We start from the raw sequence: 16,374 nt of genomic DNA, 5'->3' as shown, positions 1-16,374 counted from the left end.
ATGGAGAGGAACAATGTGAGGGGAACCTTGGTAGTCCCTGATTCAGAGGGAGAGGAACAATGTGAGCGGAACCTTGGTAGTCCCTGATTCAGAGGGAAAGGAACAATGTGAGCGGAACCTTGGTAGTCCCTGACCCAGAGGATGCACTCACACCCATGCGGCCCCACTCTGACTGAAAGCTGACAGGGTGTCATGATAAGTGCTGTCTTCTCGTCTCGCAGTGCAGTGCAGTGCAGAGCTGCACACACTGTGTGTGTGTGTGTGTGTGTGTTCTCGTCTCATGGTGCAGAGCTGCACATGTGTGTGTGTGTGTGTGTGTGTGTGTGTGTGTGTGTGTGTGTGTGTGTGTGTGTGTGTGTGTGTGTGTGTGTGTGTGTGTGTGTGTGTGTGTGTGTGTGTGTGTGTGTGTGTTCTCGTCTCATGGTGCAGAGCTGCACACATTGTGTGTGTGTGTTCTCGTCTCATGGTGCAGAGCTGCACACATTGTGTGTGTGTGTGTGTGTGTGTGTGTGTGTGTTCTCGTCTCATGGTAAAGAGCAGAGCTGCACACACTGTGTGTGTGTGTGTTCTCGTCTCATGGTGCAGAGCTGCACACATTGTGTGTGTGTGTTCTCGTCTCATGGTAAAGAGCAGAGCTGCACACATTGTGTGTGTGTGTGTGAGAGCTGCACACACTGCTTCCTCTTTCCTGGAGACGAGGTGTGAGGTGGCGAGTTGCGCTCCGCTGAGCTGCCAGTCACATGACGCTAAACGCCAGCGCTGCTGTCACCAAGTCGAGCTGCTGTCACACTCCCGACTCGTGGAGCCCGGAGTCGTGTGTGTGTGTGTGTGTGTGTGTGTGTCCTGCTCCAGGATGGGTTAGATAGCCGTGTGTGTGTGTGTGTGTGTGTGTGTGTGTGTGTGTCCTGCTCCAGGATGGGTTAGATAGCCGTGTGTGTGTGTGTGTGTGTGTGTGTGTGTGTGTGTGTGTGTGTGTGTGTGTGTGTGTGTGTGTGTGTGTGTGTGTGTGTGTGTGTGTGTGTGTGTGTGTGTGTGTGTGTGTGTGTGTGTGTGTGTGTGTGTGTGTGTGTGTGTGTCCTGCTCCAGGATGGGTTAGATAGCCGTGTGTGTGTGTGCAGCAGCACTTGTTGTTATTCTCTATGCGTGTGTGTGTGTGTGTGCGTGTGTGCGCAGCAGCACTTGTTATTCTCCATGCGTGTGTGTGTGTGTGTCCTGCTCCAGGATGAGTTAGATCGCCCACTTGTTGTTATTCTCCATGCGGTGTGTGTGTGTGTGTTTGTGTGTGCATGAGTGTGCAACAGCACTTGTTATTCTCTGTGCGTGTGTGTGCGCGTGTGTATGCAACAGTACTTGTTATTCTCCTGCGTGTGTGTGTGCGTGTGTGCGCGCGTGTGTATGCAACAGTACTTGTTATTCTCCTGCGTGTGTGTGTGCGTGTGTGCGCGCGTGTGTATGCAACAGTACTTGTTATTCTCCTGCGTGTGCGTGTGTGTTTAGAATGTTGCTGCATTCAGCTCCTGAGTGTGAGCGGAACCTTGGTAGTCCCTGACCCAGAGGGAGGGGAACCATGTGAGCGGAACCTTGGTAGTCCCTGATTCAGAGGGAGAGGAACAATGTGAGCGGAACCTTGGTAGTCCCTGATTCAGAGGGAAAGGAACCATGTGAGGGGAACCTTGGTAGTCCCTGATTCAGATGGAGAGGAACAATGTGAGGGGAACCTTGGTAGTCCCTGATTCAGATGGAGAGGAACAATGTGAGGGGAACCTTGGTAGTCCCTGATTCAGAGGGAGAGGAACAATGTGAGCGGAACCTTGGTAGTCCCTGATTCAGAGGGAAAGGAACAATGTGAGCGGAACCTTGGTAGTCCCTGACCCAGAGGATGCACTCACACCCATGCGGCCCCACTCTGACTGAAAGCTGACAGGGTGTCATGATAAGTGCTGTCTTCTCGTCTCGCAGTGCAGTGCAGTGCAGAGCTGCACACACTGTGTGTGTGTGTGTGTGTGTGTTCTCGTCTCATGGTGCAGAGCTGCACATGTGTGTGTGTGTGTGTGTGTGTGTGTGTGTGTGTGTGTGTGTGTGTGTGTGTGTGTGTGTGTGTGTGTGTGTGTGTGTGTGTGTGTGTGTTCTCGTCTCATGGTGCAGAGCTGCACACATTGTGTGTGTGTGTTCTCGTCTCATGGTGCAGAGCTGCACACATTGTGTGTTTGTGTGTGTGTGTGTGTGTGTGTGTTCTCGTCTCATGGTAAAGAGCAGAGCTGCACACACTGTGTGTGTGTGTGTTCTCGTCTCATGGTGCAGAGCTGCACACATTGTGTGTGTGTGTTCTCGTCTCATGGTAAAGAGCAGAGCTGCACACATTGTGTGTGTGTGTGTGAGAGCTGCACACACTGCTTCCTCTTTCCTGGAGACGAGGTGTGAGGTGGCGAGTTGCGCTCCGCTGAGCTGCCAGTCACATGACGCTAAACGCCAGCGCTGCTGTCACCAAGTCGAGCTGCTGTCACACTCCCGACTCGTGGAGCCCGGAGTCGTGTGTGTGTGTGGGTGTGTGTGTGTGTGTGTGTGAGGGAGAGAGAAGGAAATAAAGGGGGCAATAGTTTTGAGAGAAAGACAGTGAGGGTGGTGGAGTGACCGCTATGAAGAGACAGTAATTTGTATTCTGGTCTGTTTGTTCTCCACTTGAGGCTGTATTTTAGTGTAAGTGCACTTTAATGTATGTAAGTGTACTTAGTGTAAGCGTACTTAGTGTAAATGTACTTTAGTGTGGTCTCGTCCCATCTCTGTGCATCACACTGTGTACCTGTGTGAGTGAGTCCACTTTGGTCACCTAATGCCTTTGCATCTATGCAGAACTAAAGTATTCAAATGGACGTATCCTGGTGAAATGCAAAGCCACCTGCCCAGAACTGCATGTGTTATCTGTTGAAGTGGTCATCTTTATGGAAATGAGAAACCTGTATAGAGTTGAGTGTTAGACATAACGACTGGTCCTGAATGACCAATAGATTAAATAACAGTGCAAATGATTGGATCCCAGTGCTGTGTCTTTGCTGCAGAATAACAGTGCAAATGATTGAATTCCAGTGTTGTGTCTTTGCTGCAGTATTTAGAATAACAGTGCAAATGATTGGATTCCAGTGCTCTACCTACCTCCCCACATCTAGACTATTTACACATGTTTGGCTCTTTGACTAAATGTGTGTGGCGTGTGTGTGTGTGGTCTGTTAGGCTTGTTGCCAATGGTTGGTCAGTAGACTATTCCTCCCTGTATGAGGCCATCTCACCTTTCCTGAGGTCAGGTTTCAGAAAGCGAGAGAGAGAGTGTGTGTGTGTGGGCACACAGGTGTATTACTGTGTGTGTGGGGGGGTGTGATTAACACTTTATGGTAGTAAAATTAGATTTGTAATTGTTGTTGTGATAGATAGATAGATAGATAGATAGATAGATAGATAGATACTTCATTGATCCCCGAGGGGAAATTCAGGGGGTCTCAGTAGCATACAGACATCACACACAACATGCACTTACAGCAGAAATGGTAAATATAAGTATAAAGATATAACCAAACTCCACTGTACAATAGAGACAGTAGGAGATAAGAAAAACTAACAAAACTAAATATACTATATAAATTAAATAAAATAAAATAAATTAAAAAATCAAGTGTGCTTGAGGGTGATCAAGCATGAGACGCTTGTAGTGTCAGGGCCTGTAGTTCTGTGTGCATGGTAAGGTGCTCAAGAGAGTGAGTGTCATGGTGAAGGTGCAAAAAGTAGTCCAACAGTAGTCCTTTAGTTATGTGTGCATGGTAAGGTGCTCAAGAGAGTGAGTGTCATGGTGAAGGTGCAAAAAGTAGTCCAACATTAGTCCAACAGTTGTGTTGTGGTGCCCAACTCAGAATAGATGTTTTCTCATTACTAATGAACCAGGAGAACTCTGAATGACCATCACCAGCCGCAGGTGAAATCATTAAAGAAAGTGACCTCTTGTGAGTTACTGCAGTTAAAATATTGCATATGGAAATACTCTATGCCCTTACCTAATGGCATGAGTTTGTCATGTAAACATTGCTTAATGTTCTATTTTATGGTTTTCAATTATGTTTTGCAAATGCATTGGTAATGGTATACTACAAACCTATGGTTTATGGTATACAAACATGGGTTGGGAGAGTTATATGAGGTAATGATAATGATCTAGAAATAGCTGATCCTGATGTTATTCTGGCTATTACACCTATATGATTGTGTCATCAACAACCCTACTGGACAGAGCTAGAACATCCTGTTGTAACAAGGTGTGTGTGTGTGTGTGTGTGTGTGTGTGTGTGTGTGTGTGTGTGTGTGGGAGAGAGGGAGTGTGTGGGAGAGAGGGAGGAGGTGTGTGTGTGTTCCTGATCTGTCCTGGAGTTCTTTAGCATTCCATCCATTTCCCCCTTACCTGGGAAAACTGACCGTGCTTTTTTTAGCCCTCACGTGTAGCTGCTAACACACACACACACACACACACACACACACACATACACAGCCTCCTCATAAGAGCCTCCTCCTCCGTTTGTTTGAGGTGGCAGGAATTGAGCCTCTTGTTTCCTTTTCCTGTGAAGTCTCCATGTTAAAATAGGGCTGCTTCTGTGAAGTCTCCATGTTAAAACAGAGCTGTGAAGTCTCCTCCATGTTAAAATAGAGATGCTTCTGAAGTCTCCATGTTAAAATAAATCTGCTTCTTCTGTGAAGTCTCCATGTTAAAATAAAGCTGCCTCTGCTTCATCTCTGAACAGACTGAGGAGCTTGAGGTCAGCACTGTCTCTTTAAAAGCTCCTTTAACTCCGAAACTATGAACCTTTTTCTCTCCTGAACCATCCTCTAATACATGGAAGCGTACAAACACCCCATGTATAGGCTACTGGATGCTTTTAATTTCACTTGGTATGGATAAAGTATCCATCTATCCATCTATCTATCCAAAAGAAATCCTATCTCATCCCCTTTCTAACATGCCAGGGGTGTGTGTGTGTGTGTGTGTGTTTGTGTGTGTGTGTGTGTGTGTGTGTGTGTGTGTGTGTGTTTACATACTGAGGCTCTCCTCATCTTTATTACAGTAATTAAAATGTTCTTGCTTGTTGAATGCTGTTGCACGTTGGCCCTTGTGGTACAGTATGCTGTGGTCAAAGTGATTAAGCATTATCCTCTGTGTGTGTGTGTGTGTCTTCTCCAGGGGGAGAAGAATGCAGGCTTCGATGTGCTCTACCACAACATGAAACATGGCCAGATTGCCACCAAGGAGCTGGCAGAGTTTGTTCGGGAGAGGTAAGCTGGTGTTTGTGCGTGTGCGCGCGCGTGTGTGTGTGTGGGAGGGAGAGAGACAGATGGTGATGGAGTGATGGGAGAGCTTTTGCTATTTTTATGGATGACTTTTAAATCTTTGTATGTTTGTGTGGGAGGTTTGGGAGACCAGTCCAAACTTCTGTCTGTGTCTTTAAATAATATTTCAGCTTTCAATATGAAACATGTCTGTGGTTCTGTCTCATTAATGTCTCATCACATTACATAAGGGACATGAGCACGCCTGAGACATACACACCAGTGTTGCGCGATCCGCCCCAAAATTGAGCGGTCGCCCCGCGGTTACGAGTCATAAAAAAATATTTTAATGATATTCGGGTCATTTGCGGGTGGGTCAGTTAAAATTAATTATATATATACTTAAAGTATCACAAGAAGGCCATCATCAATATTTAACTCATTGCTTTCCAAAGATATCATTGGTTGAAGCATAGCATACTTGCCACATAGGTGGAGACAGTAGGTTAGAGATGGAGACGGTAGAAGCTGAAGACGCGAGAAGTTAAAATAACAAAGACACCCCTCCAGGAAAAGCGATGTATGGGATATATTTGGAAAGGTTCTTAAAGAAGATGACAGTAGTGCAAGTTATGTTCTATATACTTATTGCGAAGCCATTTAAAAGTATGACAGCCACAAAACAGGCACGACCAACATAACTTGTCACAAACGCGGGACTGGTAGACGCCCTCCCAGCCAAACGGAGTAGGCTAAGTGCTATTCCCAGACCTCAAGCAAACAATAGATAGCTTTGTATTATACACTGATAAATGTTATGGTACAGACTACACAGCCATATCTACTACCGCTATGTATAATAATAATAATAATAATACGTTTATTTTATATAGCGCCTTTCTCAAACCCAAGGTCGCTTTACATAGTAGGAAGGCAGGGAAACACAATAACAAACAAACAAACAATACAACAGAGACAAAGGCAGGGAAATACAACTAGAAATGCAATTCCAAGGAATTACCAGTGCATGAAAATGCTAAAGTTGTGATGTAAAATATCATGTATAGTTAAAACAGATAATACAGAGATGGTTACTACGGTGATACTAGGATAGACATGGTGGTTGCATAGCTTAATAAAAGTTGATCGTTTAAAAGTAGACTGTTTAAAAGCTGAATGTAGATAGTTTAAAAGTTGTAGATAGTTTAAAAGTTGTTGATAGACAGCTAGTTTAATAGATAGTTTAATGATAGTTTAAAAGTAGACCGTTTAAAAGTTGAAGGTAAATAGTTTAAAAGTTGTTGACAGACTGGAAGTTTAATGAATGTTGATATTCAAATAGTTTAATGGCTGTGTATAGGTAGATATTTGACGATAACTGAAAGTTGGAATGGCTCTAATGTTTGCTAGCAGTTATGCAAAGATTTTTAACTATGCTAACCATGCTACTTAGCTAATGTTTTATAGCAGTGCTAGCAATGCTAACATGCTAACCATGTTACTTAGCTAACTTAGCTAACGTTTTCTAGCAGTTTTGTAAACATGTTAACAATGCTAACTATGCTAACCATGCTACTTAGCTAACTTAACTAACGTTTTCTAGCAGTTTTGTTAAACATGCTAACTATGTTAGCAATGTTAACATGCTAACTATATTAACCATGTGACTTAGCTTATCATTTTTAGTAGTTATGTTAACTATGCTAACTAATATGCTAACATGTTAACTATGCTAACCATGTGACTTAGCTAACCTAGCTAATCATTTTTAATGTTATGCTAACTATGCTAACTAGCATGTTAACATGTTAACTATGCTAACCATGTGACTTAGCTAACCTAGCGAATCATTTTTTAGTTGTTATGCTAACTATGCTAACTAGCATATTAACCATGCTAACATGCTTATTACGCTAACCATGTGACTTAGCTAACCTAGCTAATCATTTTTATCAGTTTTGCTAAAAATGTTAACAATGCTAGCAATGCTAACATGCTAACTATGTTAACCATGTTCACTAGCTACAGTGGGTAGCAGTCATAGTTGATGACAAGTGTTGACATAGTTGATGACAAGTTAAAAGTTGTTGATAGACAGCTAGTTTAATAGATAGTTTAATAATAGTTTAAAAGTAGACTGTTTAAAGGAACACGCCACCCAATGTCAGTAGTAATATATGTTATTACCTTAACGAGTTGAGTCATACCTCTCCCGTGTCGGTACGTGCTCTCAAACGCTCTGGTGCGCGGCTGGACTGTGTTAGCATGTTGCTATGCTAGCGGGCTTAGCGGGCTAACTAAGCGTAGAAGTAATCAAAAACATCCACGTTTTCCCGACTTAAATACAGTTGCACGAGTAGTTGATAGAAATGCTACGGCCACGCAACATGAAACGTGGCGATTTTCCAAGCGAATAAACAGGAGAACTACAATGTGTGGCGCAATAGCACTTGGGAGTACTTCGACCTAGCGTAGTAGTATTGTTAACACCTAATTGTAGATCCTATCCACCACAGAGTTTAGAATCCATGCTGGATCGACCCTCAGCCTCTCCCTCCCCTCTGAACGAGAGAGAGGCACACACACTAGAGATGCGCTGATGGGCTATTATTTCAACCATAACTGCATAGCAAAACTTATCATCCATCAGCCATCCATCAGCACCAGCAAGATTCCCTGAACAAAAATGCTGATGTGGTACATGAAATTTTAGCTAAAAATGTGGAGAATGCAATGCAATCAAGCATTTTGGACGATATATTGTCACAAGTTGGCAGAATAGGCAACAGGCCGATGTGCGTTTTATTTGGAGACTGTTTTGCGAGACAGAGACAGAGTTTGCTGCTGATATTCTGGGGATAGGCTACAACATAGCCAATGTACGACTTTAGCCTTTTAATATATTTGCTGCATTGGATCAGTCTTTCTAGAACAGGCAAGGGCTTTCTAGCCTCACGTCAGCAGCGCTGCATCACCCATATAGCCTACATTAAAACAACCAGCGGATGGTGGGCGTGTGCGGTTTTGAAAATTGGTCAAAAAACTTTGGTGCTGATGGATGATAAGTTTTGCTATGCAGTTATGGTTGAAACTAGATGTACCGCATAGCGGTACAAAATATGACCGCCGCTCAGTCCTGTACAGCTGTTCCGCGAAAATAAATCACACTTCAATTTGTCTCCATATTTTACTCCAGGGGTCGGCAAATAGTGGCCCGCGGGCCAATTTTGGCCCGCCATCTATTCTATCTGGCCCGCGAGATGACGTTAATTTGCTGTTGAATGAATTTTTTTTTTAACCCCATGTTTTTAAAAAGAAAAAAAGGCCTACAGCAATCCCATCAATTTCAAAACATTTATTGAGGTATAGATGATAGTCCTACTAAAGTGACAAAACAGGTGGAACATCCTTGCAGTTATCCATGACGCACAGGTCGGAACGGTATTGGCACGCGAGTGCGCGTAATCTTGTGCAAAAAAACAACAACAGTGTCCTGTCTCCCTCTTCCAGTGGGCAAGGTCAAAAATAGCCTATGCTAGTGTTAACAATACTACTACGCTAGGTCGAAGTACTCCCAAGTGCTATTGCGCCACACATTGTAGTCCTCCTGTTTATTCGCTTGGAAAATCACCACGTTTCATGTTGCGTGGCCGTAGCATTTCTATCAACTACTCGTGCAACTGTATTTAAGTCGGGAAAACGTGGATGTTTTTGATTACTTCTACGCTTAGTTACGGCAAAGCCCGCTAGCATAGCAACATGCTAACACAGTCCACCAGAGCGTTTGAGTGCACGTACCGACACGGGAGAGGTAAGCTGGTGTTTGTGCGTGTGCGCGCGCGTGTGTGTGTGTGGGAGGGAGAGAGACAGATGGTGATGGAGTGATGGGAGAGCTTTTGCTATTTTTATGGATGACTTTTAAATCTTTGTATGTTTGTGTGGGAGGTTTGGGAGACCAGTCCAAACTTCTGTCTGTGTCTTTAAATAATATTTCAGCTTTCAATATGAAACATGTCTGTGGTTCTGTCTCATTAATGTCTCATCACATTACATAAGGGACATGAGCACGCCTGAGACATACACACCAGTGTTGCGCGATCCGCCCCAAAATTGAGCGGTCGCCCCGCGGTTACGAGTCATAAAAAAATATTTTAATGATATTCGGGTCATTTGCGGGTGGGTCAGTTAAAATTAATTATATATATACTTAAAGTATCACAAGAAGGCCATCATCAATATTTAACTCATTGCTTTCCAAAGATATCATTGGTTGAAGCATAGCATACTTGCCACATAGGTGGAGACAGTAGGTTAGAGATGGAGACGGTAGAAGCTGAAGACGCGAGAAGTTAAAATAACAAAGACACCCCTCCAGGAAAAGCGATGTATGGGATATATTTGGAAAGGTTCTTAAAGAAGATGACAGTAGTGCAAGTTATGTTCTATATACTTATTGCGAAGCCATTTAAAAGTATGACAGCCACAAAACAGGCACGACCAACATAACTTGTCACAAACGCGGGACTGGTAGACGCCCTCCCAGCCAAACGGAGTAGGCTAAGTGCTATTCCCAGACCTCAAGCAAACAATAGATAGCTTTGTATTATACACTGATAAATGTTATGGTACAGACTACACAGCCATATCTACTACCGCTATGTATAATAATAATAATAATAATACGTTTATTTTATATAGCGCCTTTCTCAAACCCAAGGTCGCTTTACATAGTAGGAAGGCAGGGAAACACAATAACAAACAAACAAACAATACAACAGAGACAAAGGCAGGGAAATACAACTAGAAATGCAATTCCAAGGAATTACCAGTGCATGAAAATGCTAAAGTTGTGATGTAAAATATCATGTATAGTTAAAACAGATAATACAGAGATGGTTACTACGGTGATACTAGGATAGACATGGTGGTTGCATAGCTTAATAAAAGTTGATCGTTTAAAAGTAGACTGTTTAAAAGCTGAATGTAGATAGTTTAAAAGTTGTAGATAGTTTAAAAGTTGTTGATAGACAGCTAGTTTAATAGATAGTTTAATGATAGTTTAAAAGTAGACCGTTTAAAAGTTGAAGGTAAATAGTTTAAAAGTTGTTGACAGACTGGAAGTTTAATGAATGTTGATATTCAAATAGTTTAATGGCTGTGTATAGGTAGATATTTGACGATAACTGAAAGTTGGAATGGCTCTAATGTTTGCTAGCAGTTATGCAAAGATTTTTAACTATGCTAACCATGCTACTTAGCTAATGTTTTATAGCAGTGCTAGCAATGCTAACATGCTAACCATGTTACTTAGCTAACTTAGCTAACGTTTTCTAGCAGTTTTGTAAACATGTTAACAATGCTAACTATGCTAACCATGCTACTTAGCTAACTTAACTAACGTTTTCTAGCAGTTTTGTTAAACATGCTAACTATGTTAGCAATGTTAACATGCTAACTATATTAACCATGTGACTTAGCTTATCATTTTTAGTAGTTATGTTAACTATGCTAACTAATATGCTAACATGTTAACTATGCTAACCATGTGACTTAGCTAACCTAGCTAATCATTTTTAATGTTATGCTAACTATGCTAACTAGCATGTTAACATGTTAACTATGCTAACCATGTGACTTAGCTAACCTAGCGAATCATTTTTTAGTTGTTATGCTAACTATGCTAACTAGCATATTAACCATGCTAACATGCTTATTACGCTAACCATGTGACTTAGCTAACCTAGCTAATCATTTTTATCAGTTTTGCTAAAAATGTTAACAATGCTAGCAATGCTAACATGCTAACTATGTTAACCATGTTCACTAGCTACAGTGGGTAGCAGTCATAGTTGATGACAAGTGTTGACATAGTTGATGACAAGTTAAAAGTTGTTGATAGACAGCTAGTTTAATAGATAGTTTAATAATAGTTTAAAAGTAGACTGTTTAAAGGAACACGCCACCCAATGTCAGTAGTAATATATGTTATTACCTTAACGAGTTGAGTCATACCTCTCCCGTGTCGGTACGTGCTCTCAAACGCTCTGGTGCGCGGCTGGACTGTGTTAGCATGTTGCTATGCTAGCGGGCTTAGCGGGCTAACTAAGCGTAGAAGTAATCAAAAACATCCACGTTTTCCCGACTTAAATACAGTTGCACGAGTAGTTGATAGAAATGCTACGGCCACGCAACATGAAACGTGGCGATTTTCCAAGCGAATAAACAGGAGAACTACAATGTGTGGCGCAATAGCACTTGGGAGTACTTCGACCTAGCGTAGTAGTATTGTTAACACCTAATTGTAGATCCTATCCACCACAGAGTTTAGAATCCATGCTGGATCGACCCTCAGCCTCTCCCTCCCCTCTGAACGAGAGAGAGGCACACACACTAGAGATGCGCTGATGGGCTATTATTTCAACCATAACTGCATAGCAAAACTTATCATCCATCAGCCATCCATCAGCACCAGCAAGATTCCCTGAACAAAAATGCTGATGTGGTACATGAAATTTTAGCTAAAAATGTGGAGAATGCAATGCAATCAAGCATTTTGGACGATATATTGTCACAAGTTGGCAGAATAGGCAACAGGCCGATGTGCGTTTTATTTGGAGACTGTTTTGCGAGACAGAGACAGAGTTTGCTGCTGATATTCTGGGGATAGGCTACAACATAGCCAATGTACGACTTTAGCCTTTTAATATATTTGCTGCATTGGATCAGTCTTTCTAGAACAGGCAAGGGCTTTCTAGCCTCACGTCAGCAGCGCTGCATCACCCATATAGCCTACATTAAAACAACCAGCGGATGGTGGGCGTGTGCGGTTTTGAAAATTGGTCAAAAAACTTTGGTGCTGATGGATGATAAGTTTTGCTATGCAGTTATGGTTGAAACTAGATGTACCGCATAGCGGTACAAAATATGACCGCCGCTCAGTCCTGTACAGCTGTTCCGCGAAAATAAATCACACTTCAATTTGTCTCCATATTTTACTCCAGGGGTCGGCAAATAGTGGCCCGCGGGCCAATTTTGGCCCGCCATCTATTCTATCTGGCCCGCGAGATGACGTTAATTTGCTGTTGAATGAATTTTTTTTTTAACCCCATGTTTTTAAAAAGAAAAAAAGGCCTACAGCAATCCCATCAATTTCAAAACATTTATTGAGGTATAGATGATAGTCCTACTAAAGTGACAAAACAGGTGGAACATCCTTGCAGTTATCCATGACGCACAGGTCGGAACGGTATTGGCACGCGAGTGCGCGTAATCTTGTGCAAAAAAACAACAACAGTGTCCTGTCTCCCTCTTCCAGTGGGCAAGGTCAAAAATAGCCTATGTTTCGTTAAATTAATAGGCTTGGCATTAAGAAATGCAGGCAGGCTCAACACATACCTCTGCTTCCATTCTTCTTTGTAGGTCCTGCATTCTGAATCAATTTTTCTTTTCAAGGCTTTTGACAACGACATTTTGCATCGATAACTAGCATATAGCAATGTTCAGCTAATCATTTACACGTCATCCAAAAGAATAATATTTGTAGCCTACACATTAGTTACGGCAAGTTGCTAGGCAAGTCGCCTGTTTCATGAGAGACGACAGGAGATGCAGCAGGCGGCATAAAAACAGCGCACATAAGCAAATAAACGTTTTTAATGGAATTAAATTAAATGCATTTTAAAAGTTAGATGATGTTTATTTTAATATAATATAATAATTAATAATTTAAATAGTAGGCCTAAAACCCCCCCCCCCCCATTACAAAAGCTATGGCCCGCGATGCCATTGTCTGAAAAAAAATTGGCCCGGGTCCAAACGTAATTGCCGACCCCTGTTTTACTCCATCCCCCACTCTTGAAACTTTTGTGTATGCTTGTTTGGCATGCCTGAGTGTGTGTGTGCGGCTGCACAGAAAGTAGCCTACTGGTGCTGAAAAGTTGAATAGATTGTAGAATAGCCAAAGAAGATGTAGCATTGTTATAAAACCTTTAAAATCTCTAAACAATCACAAGTAGGGCAGTTCATCACAGTTCATCCATTGCAACTGATTGATGAAAGGTCATTTACACCTGTAGGCTACATTGTATTTGGGAAAAGCAAAAGGTATCAGCATAATGTTATTTATGTATTTATTTGTTTGTTTGTTTGTTTATGAACAAAAACATCTCTGTCAGTTCAACAGCTATCAAAAACAAAGGTCATTTTTGGATGGATGGATTTTTTGTGAATGTTTCTTCTTCTACATAAGATTTTAGTCATCTTTAGTTCATGTAATACTTCATTGTCAATGCACAAATTAAGTAACAGTAGTCTGAAACGTTATTGTTAATGCACAAATTAAGTAACAGTAGTCTGAAACGAAATGCTGTTTTACATGTAACCAGTGGTGCAAATAACTGACATGTCCAAATGGGCCTTGATGAAATGCGTCGCTAGACTGTTCATACACATTTTAACGGGCCAAAGTTGAAGAACTGTTGTCCGTTATTGTTCGTGCAAATATAGGCTGATTCATGTTCCCTTGCATTGTGTAACTGAGGTCCATGGCTAGTCTGGCTTTCACCAGACCAAGCTCAATCTTTTAAGAAATCAAAAAATAAATAGCGGGCAGATCAGGCTGGGTTCACCTGGCACCCGATATTGTTTAATTTTCCGATTGAGATATCCACGCTTTGGCTATTCTAAATGCAAAAATGCATCAGGGAGTTATGACAAAACTGTAACTAACAAACTAGATCCTAATAGAAAGCTGTTAGCTTCCCTAAGCTACAGGTAGGCTTATAAGGTAGGCCTATTTACAACATAAATTGTCAATAGGCTATGTTGGCGACACAAATAAAATCTCCTTTGGAAACCAATGGCTTACGCCTTACAGTATCAAGCGGACTTAAACTGCCATATTGTGGCAAAGTTGTAATAAAATTCATGCAGCTCCATGAGTTAAGGAAAGCGCGAATGAAGTAGCCACTTCTAAATGGGACCCACTACACAGTAGCTTAAGGTGTGTTGCTAAAGCAACCATAATGAAATGAAGGTGTCATTGTTTGGATACTTCACACACACGTGCTTTTTAATTTCACAGACTACAACTACCAAGCTGGAATCAAAGCACATCGATTCCCCTCTCACACACCCTGCACGCACTTAAAACGAAATAAACAGGCGTCTTAGTCTCACGCATGTAAAGGCAAAACTGTATCAGTAACGTTGGTAAATCTTCCATTGCACAGAATGATTTTTGTAGCACGTGCAACAAATGACAGTCGAAAGATACAATTACAGTGCTGCTATCAATTTGCTTGGTATATCCGCATTTCTAGTTTTCTACAAATGCAATCAATGAAATTGGCCTACATCACTCAACCAACGCTAACGGTAACATTACCTAGGTCCTTATTGATATTATAAGATTAACGTACCTGCAGTAAAAACCAAGCATGTCCGATAAACATCCTCAGATTTACCTCAGATTTATCCCCGAAACTTGGCAGAGAATGCCAGATCGGGGGGGCCAGCACGGGGGGGGGGGGGGGGGGGAGGGGATGGGGGGGTTGTGGCCCCCGGGGACGAAACGTAATTTTTCCGTAAAAGTCTAGTGGGGCTACATACCCACCAAATTTCATGTGCCCCGGTGGTTCGGTGTCCCGGGTATGGTTGACCAAAAATTCAGGAAGTAGATGACGGGGGGGGGGGGGGGGGGAAACTTTGACAATCCCTATATGACCGCTTCGCTAGCTTCGCTAGCGGCGGTCATAATAATAGCCCATCAGCGCATCTCTAGTGTGTGTGCCTCTCTCTCGCTCAGAGGGGAGGGAGAGGCTGAGGGTCGATCCAGCATGGATTCTAAACTCTGTGGTGGATAGGATCTACAATTAGGTGTTAACAATACTACTACGCTAGGTCGAAGTACTCCCAAGTGCTATTGCGCCACACATTGTAGTCCTCCTGTTTATTCGCTTGGAAAATCACCACGTTTCATGTTGCGTGGCCGTAGCATTTCTATCAACTACTCGTGCAACTGTATTTAAGTCGGGAAAACGTGGATGTTTTTGATTACTTCTACGCTTAGTTACGGCAAAGCCCGCTAGCATAGCAACATGCTAACACAGTCCACCAGAGCGTTTGAGTGCACGTACCGACACGGGAGAGGTATGACTCAACTCGTGAAAGTTAAGGTAAGAACATATGAAGAGTTCAGATGCAAAACCCTCTAAATCCGTCTGACCACTTTTCTTTTAAATGAGCATTTAAATTCAGGCTCCTATAGGTTTTTGCCTATAAATCGATATTTCAGACCAGGAAGAGAGTGGTATTTAGTGGGTTTAGAAGTTAAATTATTTGATTAACGTATACTATGTGTGGAGAGCATCCCCTCACCATCTTTATCTCATTTTTGACATAGGTGGCATTTAGAGGCTTTTGCATCTGAACCCTTCATATATTACTACTGACATTGGGTGGCGTGTTCCTTTAAAAGTTGAATGTATATAGTTTAAAAGTTTAAAAGTTGAATGTAGATAGTTTAAAAGTTGTTGATAGACAGCTAGTTTAATAGATATATAGTTTAATGATAGTTTAAAAGTAGACCGTTTAAAAGTTGAATGTAAAAAGTTCAGTAGTTTAATGGGTTACATTGTTTAACAGTGGATTATTATAGTGAGGACTTTTATTTTGAAACAGTTTTGGGCAGAGGAAACAGTTGAATAGGATGTGTAGTCTTAATTGACCCATATTGTATGCTTAAAGGTCCAGTATGTAGGAAATAATGGAAAATAAACTGTAACCATTCCAAAAATGATCACCATATGTTGTCAGAGAGTAAGGAAACACGATGAATTTAAGTAATGGCTTATTTGACAACATTACTCTAACCCGTAAAACCCCGTAAAACCCATGAAAAAAATGAGTTATGGGGCGGAATCTCTTGGAATCTCTTTTCGTCTATGTTTTGAACGATTAATTCTAGAATAGCGTATTAATAATGGGCTAGCGCGTCCTCCTATTTGGGTTGCCAAATTAGCAAAGGCCAACTGTCAACAGCTGTCAGTTGTAGTCATGAACGCCTACGAGAGG

General features: G+C 42.0%; 1 protein-coding gene across 3 annotated transcripts in view; it reads left to right on the top strand.

Annotated features, from left to right (window-relative positions):
* The window catches only part of fcho1 (FCH and mu domain containing endocytic adaptor 1), a 127,970-nt gene that overhangs the window by 18,232 nt on the left and 93,364 nt on the right, over window positions 1-16,374 (top strand). For all 3 annotated transcript variants that reach the window (XM_076279145.1, XM_076279147.1, XM_076279146.1), the window contains one exon: window positions 5,216-5,307. In XM_076279145.1, the coding sequence (XP_076135260.1) occupies window positions 5,216-5,307 (92 nt within the window). The remainder of the gene's footprint in view (window positions 1-5,215; window positions 5,308-16,374) is intronic.

The sequence above is a fragment of the Alosa pseudoharengus genome, unplaced genomic scaffold (assembly GCF_046254945.1).
Source record: "Alosa pseudoharengus isolate Yale_2024_CS ecotype anadromous, Long Island Sound unplaced genomic scaffold, YU_APseudo_1.1 YU_APseudo_1.1_scf_11, whole genome shotgun sequence".
NCBI classification, from domain to species: Eukaryota; Metazoa; Chordata; class Actinopteri; order Clupeiformes; family Clupeidae; genus Alosa; species Alosa pseudoharengus.
This window is presented reverse-complemented; position numbering and strand designations above follow the sequence as displayed.